Consider the following 6,550-nt stretch of genomic DNA (forward strand, 5'->3'; position numbering starts at 1 on the left):
CCCTTGGCGCGTGCGGGACTATTTATAAAGGCCCAAGTTAGGGTCTTTATGGGGTCGAAATAAGGCCCCATTCCCAATGCTAAAAAGCAGGTATTTTCCCCCATTTTTACTTTGAAATTCCCAAACAATGAAAACAAATCAAAGCAGGGTACCTTTATTGTTCATAAATTATCAAAGGCCTATATAGATCATAATAATTTTTGCTTCAAAATTGTAAAGTAAACCTAATTTTTTTGGCCTCTGCTTAAACAAGGTAAGTTTTGACCACAAGTCAGAAAATGCAAAGAGAGGTTTTACCAATATGGTTTCATTTTTAGACCATTTATTTGTATGTGTACAGTGTAAATTTCCATCTTCATAAAAACTCTGTTTACCTGATCAAGATATAAGGCTCACGGCAGGTGTGACCGGTCAACAGGGGGATGTTTACTCCCCCTAGGCACCTGATCCCACCTCTGGTATATCCAGGGGGCCGTGTTTGCCCAACTCTATTTTGTATTGCTTATAGGCGTTATGAGATTGATCACTGTTCGCTATCTTCACCTTTCCAATTTTTAAATGCATACCATACATACATTCCTTCAGGTGGAAGTTTACTGAGGGTGAAACTGCTAATCATGTGTATCCCTCTATTGCTACTTGTAGAAAATAGTATATACATGAATACATTTCTAGCTCACCTGAGCTGAAAGCTCAAGTGAGCTTTTCTGATCGCTTTTTCTCCGTCGTCTGTCTGTCTGTCCGTCTGTCTGTTAAACTTTTCACATTTTCGACTTCTTCTCCAGAACCACTGGGCCAATTTCAACCAAACATGGCCAAAAGCATCCTTGGGTGAAGGGCTTTCAAGTTTGTTCAAATGAAGGGCCATGTCCCTTTCAAAGGGGAGATAATCACAAAAATGCAAAAATAGGGTGGGGTCATTTAAAAATCTTCTTCTCAAGAACCACTGGGCCAGAAGAGCTGAAATTTACCTGAAAGCTTCCTGACATATAGCAGATTCAAGTTTCTTCAAATCATGGCCCCCGGTGGTAGAATGGGGCCACAAGGGGGAATCAAAGTTTTACACACAAATATATAGGGAAAAACTTTAAAAATCTTCTTCTCAAGAACCACTAAGCCAGAAAAGCTGAGATTTACATGGAAGCTTCCTGACATAATGCAGATTCAAGTTTGTTCAAATCATGGGCCCCTGGGGTTGGATGGGGCCACAATAGGGGATCAAAGTTTTACATACAAATATATAGGAAAAATCTTTAAAATTCTTCTTCTTAAGAACCACTGAGCCAGAAAAGCTGATTTTTACATGAAAACTTTCTGACATAGTGCAGATTCAAATTTGTTCAAATCATGGCTACCGGGGATAAGATGGGGCCCCAGGCCAAAATAAAAATATTGTTTGTTTCCCCTCGCCCGACCGAGTCTGAAAATTCACACCGACCCATAAGTTTTTATTACGCCATTCTGGTGAAGGTTTTTTTTTTGATTTTAAGAAAATTTCAAGGTCGTTTCTGGTGCAGATCAGTATTTTATAATGACAAAAATTTTCTATATCTTCTTTGGTTTCGATCCAAAATTAAAAAATAATAATACGAATACAGGAGGTGTTCTGGTCCGAAATCTAGAAATTTCGCCGCCTCCAGCTGGAGGCGGCATTCTCTGGCTGATTTCAAATACTTACAAGCCGAATTCAATTTTAAGCTCATAACTAATCAATAAAACGATTCTTCTTGTACTTACTAATATCGATTTTATGGGTTCTTTCATCACATAAACAGTCTCTTGAAAACATTTTATCAAACTGTCGAGCTTTGTTTTGAGTCACGAGACTCGTTTGCTCAAATGGCAGTGAAAATTCGGTTGACTACAACTGTTGGTTTCTGTTTAATATCGAATTTTGGATTGATATTTTCTTTTAATCAATATTAATAAGTACAAGAATCATGATTGTTTTATTGATTAGTTACAAGTGAGTTTAACATTGAATTCGGCTTGCAATTCGGACTAGTGATCTGCAAGATCGAGATGGAGAAATGTTGTCTATACGAGGAGCGAGGAAACAAGAGAATTCAGGACATCCAGTGTGCAAGTTGTGTTCTTCAGTAGGGGAAAGTGTTGATATTTCGGACGGATGCGATATTTTTGACAGTCAATCAGAAGCATTCTCAATTTAACTTATTTCTGAACTAATGCTATATTTACAAACTGGAAAACACCTAATTATATGCACATGTGTAACTCAGCTCTGATTGGTTGATGTCAGCATCCATTTTGTTTGATCGGCAAAATCAAGTCCCGTTGAAACGTTTTCTGGTAAACTAGATCTACCGATATCATTTAAAAATATAATCAAAATCACTATCATATACAAATTAAGATAATGTGCAAAAAACAAAAGCATAAAATGTCAGTGAACCATAAATAAAAGACAGCAACCGAGTTTACCAATTTTATAACACCATGTGTCCAAAACTAACACCATTGTCCATAGTTGCAACATTCTCCCTAACTTTATTTAAGTGTTAGTATGTGGCATAAATAGCAGAGAAAATTCTGATGAAACCCAATGTTCGTCGAATCAACCAATATGTATACATGTAGTCCAATGCCTAAGTTTAGTGGTTAGATAATGAGCATTTCCAAAATACATGAAGTACTGTCCGAAATATCGACACCTTCCCTAATTGCAAAACGTGGCAATCAAAGCAGAATTTACGCGAGAACTGACTATACGAGTTTGATGAGGAAACATGGATGATGTGCTTCACGACGTTTGGTATCGGGCATTGTTAATGGTTATGGGAATTTCATAATAAATAAAATTCTGCTAGCTAAAAAAAAAAAAAACTTTTTACCTACCTACCGACCTTCCTCTGAAATTTAGGGTCGGGAGAGGGGAAACAAACATATTTTTAAATGTGGCCCCAAGGGGGGATCAAAATTTTACACACAAATATATAGGGAAAAACTTTTAAAATCTTCTTCTCAAGAACCACTAAGCCAGAAAAGTTGAGATTTACATGAAAGCTTCCTGACATAATGCAAATTCAAGTTCGTTCAAATCATGGGCCCCTGGGGTTGGATGGGGCCACAATAGAGGATCAAGGTTTTACATACAAATATATAGGAAAAATCTTTAAAAATCTTCTTCTCAAGAACCACTGAGCCAGAAAAGCTGAGGTTTACATGAAAACTTTCTGACATAGTGCAGATTCAAGTTTGTTCAAATCATGCCCCCCGGGGGTAGGATGTGGCCGCAAGGGGGAACAAAGTTTTACATACAAATATATAGGTAACAACTTTAAAAAATATACTTCTCAAGAACCACTAAGACAGAAAAGCTGAGATTTACATGAAAGCTTCCTGACATAATGCAGATTCAAGTTTGTTCAAATCATGGGCTCCGGTGGTTGATTGGGGCCACAATAGAGGATCAAAATTTTACATACAAATATATAGGAAAAATCTTCTTCTCAAGAACCACTGAGCCAGAAAGGCTGACTTTTACATGGAAACTTTCTGACATAGTGCAGATTCAAGTTTGTTCAAATCATGGCCCCCGAGGGTAGGATGGGGCCACAAGGGGGATCAAAGTTTTTTAAAATCTTTTTCTCAATAACCACTGAGTCAGAAGAGCTGATATTTACAAGAAAACTTTCTGACATAGTGCAGATTCAAGTTTGTTCAAATCATAGCCCCCCCTGGGGGTAGGATGGGGCCACAAGTTGGGGGGTCAAAGTTTTACATACAAATATAGGAAAAAGCTTTAAAAATCTTCTTCTCAAGAACCATTGGGCCAAAGAAGTTGACATTTACATGAAAGCTTTCTGACATAGTGTAGATTCAAGTTTGCAAAGCAAAGGGTAGTTTGGACCATAATAGGGACTAAGGTTTTACATGCAAATACATATGGAAAGTCTTCAGATATGGGCCAAGGTGACTCAGGTGAGCGATGTGGCCCATGGGCCTCTTGTTAGATGAATATATTTGCCTATTTTTATTTAATTTAAGGTCTGAATATGAAACAGCCATCATCTGTGGGACAGTTTTTGGAATTTTGACATTAATCATTACAATTGTTATCATTGTCATTTTATTGCACAGAAAAGGTAAGTATGTTTGTATAACAAATCATGATTTGTTTCGTAATATCTTCATAAGCAATATCTGTTGCGTGTGATGATTTTATTGAAAAGTTATTTTTCAATTATGAATTTGTAGGATATGCGAGTTGTGCAGATTGTTCACAGACAAAAAAATTGAAGAAGAAGCATAAGAATTATGAAGGTCCAGAAACACAAGGTACAGTGTTACATCTTTACTTCACCTGAGCTTTCCTTTTCAAAATTTGTCCAGGACTGACAACTGTCTGTATGTAAACATTTCACACTTATGACTTCACACCAAAACAAGGATATAAATGCTGGTTATAAAGTATGTGGGTTTTTTGCTGCCCCATGTAAATTAAGATAACACAATATAACTCATTTGATTATATTACTTACGGTATCAGGACTGTGTACAGAAATTCATAGGAGGCAAGGGAAACAACCCAACAAAGAAGTATAGCGCACATTGTGTGCAATTTCGTCGACATAAATACTTTTACTTGAATATCATTTTTTACAAATATTTTGCTATACAATGTCAGTTTATTGTGTTTACTCAATAAAGATATCTATATGTTGATAGTATCTTTATTTGATAAGCATAAACATCACCGTGATTATATAGAGTATATAGTAAATGTAACATAATGGGCCTAAAAAATTGCAAACTGTTGCCAAAGGCCATCCTAAACCAGAAATAAAACACTGAAATTGTGTTACTTGAGTATGGCTGTACATAAGTCCATTTGAGGAAATTTGGTTTAAGGTGGTCCTCTTGTTGAAAATGGCTAAAATATGACAAAAATCGTTCTCAAAATTTACCTCGAGATTTAGCAGCCTGTCAAACGTTAAACCTTTAAACTTACATGCCTGGGTGGCCTAGTGGTTTAGTTGCTTGGTAAACTTACACCTAAAGCATGCATTCCGAGTTCAAGTCCAATAATAACCCCCCCCCCCCCCCCTTTTTTTTTTAATTATTTTTTTTTTTTTTTTTTTTTTTTTTTTTTTTTTGTGGTTTGGTTTTTTACTTTTCAATCTTGGTTTTTATTTTTTTTTTTTTTTTTTTAATATAGGGGGTGTGTGTGTTATAAATGTGATACATATATCATAACAAATATTAGTCATTTTCATCATAAACAACTTCCAATATTTGCAAGTTACGACTGATTCACGATTTTCCTCCATTTTGTATATCACATTAAGTAATCAAAATCTATAGGCTAATATGTTTTAGAAGGTTTCACAAAAAATTAAGGTTATTCATCATGACGGAAGCTCATTATAGAGAGTTTATTATTTGTTTTGAAAACAAAGATTGAGGTGTGTTATTGTTTACGAGATTTCAAAATAAATCATACTGATCCAAGTTTATTATATATATCACATCTCAAGTATGCTTTAGGTAAAATGTGTCATTTAAAAGTTAAAATTTGTAATTGTACAAAATGAAGATGCTTTGAATTACAAAATTAATGTTTCACTGGTTTGTTTGTTTACATAAAAAGACTTGAGTCTTTGTTTACATAACACAGAATCAAAGCTAAAATATTGCTCTTATCCTTACATTCAGACGGTCCAAATTTTGGTTGTCAACATTAAATGAGCTATATTTTTAATTTTTAACAACACAAATGAAAAATATTTCTTTCGAAAAACGTGAACCAGTCCCTTTAAAGAAAAGGAATTTTTTCCGAGATTACTGTTGTTCCGTTTGTTTACACTAACCTACTCCTGGGTGCAAAGGATTTTAAAACTATTGTGGCTGACAAAGAGCTAAACAAATACTAGAAGAAAAGGGGCACAAATCAGGGGTCGAAATTAACTTTTTCTACCACAGGCGAATTTTAGCCTGTGGGTAAAAAATCCACAGGCTAAAATGAAAACCTACAAGCTTAAATAAAAATAATGAAGCAGTGCTCTTTTTTCATGTTTTTTAAATCAATGGTTTTCCCCATCATTACTGAGCCTAGTGGGTCAACAGGCATCGTTTGGACAAGACATTAAGTTACGTAAGTACATGTAATATGGTGCAATGATCAGGTCTCTTGATTATTGCACCTCTAATCCACAACCTATTTACCGCAGGTCTTTCAATTTCATGCCACATCAGGGTTGTCACTAGTGATTTTTCAAAGCGAATCCCGGACTCGTAGTTTTATAAGCAGCACGATCATGAGCCCCATGAACTTTTTTAATAATAGTCTACGCGGTGAGCATTGCACTCGAGTGAGCTTTTCTGATCACCCGATGTCCGTCCGTCTGTAAACTTTTTACATTTTTGACTTCTCAAAAACCACTGGGCCAATTTCAACCAAAGTGGCACAAAGCATCCTTAGGTAAAGGGAATTCTAAATTGAAGAAATAAAGGGCCAGGCCACCTTCCAAGGGGAGATATTCAAGAAAAAGTAAAAATAGAGTAGGGTCATTAAAAACAGGGTTCGAAA

At 35.7% G+C, this 6,550-nt stretch overlaps 1 protein-coding gene across 2 annotated transcripts in view; it reads left to right on the forward strand.

Annotated features, from left to right (window-relative positions):
• The window catches only part of LOC125677561 (uncharacterized), a 21,838-nt gene extending 16,803 nt beyond the window's left edge, over positions 1-5,035 (forward strand). The window contains exons 4-5 of one of the 2 annotated variants that reach the window (XM_056152516.1): positions 4,009-4,106; positions 4,219-5,030. In XM_056152516.1, coding sequence (XP_056008491.1) covers positions 4,009-4,106; positions 4,219-4,328 — 208 coding nt within the window. In that variant the 3' untranslated portion in view covers positions 4,329-5,030. Of the gene's footprint in view, positions 1-4,008; positions 4,107-4,218 lie in introns of both variants that reach the window. The other variant, XM_056152517.1, reaches the window with a different exon arrangement.
• The last annotated feature ends 1,515 nt before the right edge of the window (positions 5,036-6,550 follow it).

Source organism: Ostrea edulis, unplaced genomic scaffold, assembly GCF_947568905.1.
Source record: "Ostrea edulis unplaced genomic scaffold, xbOstEdul1.1 scaffold_91, whole genome shotgun sequence".
Lineage (NCBI taxonomy): Eukaryota > Metazoa > Mollusca > Bivalvia > Ostreida > Ostreidae > Ostrea > Ostrea edulis.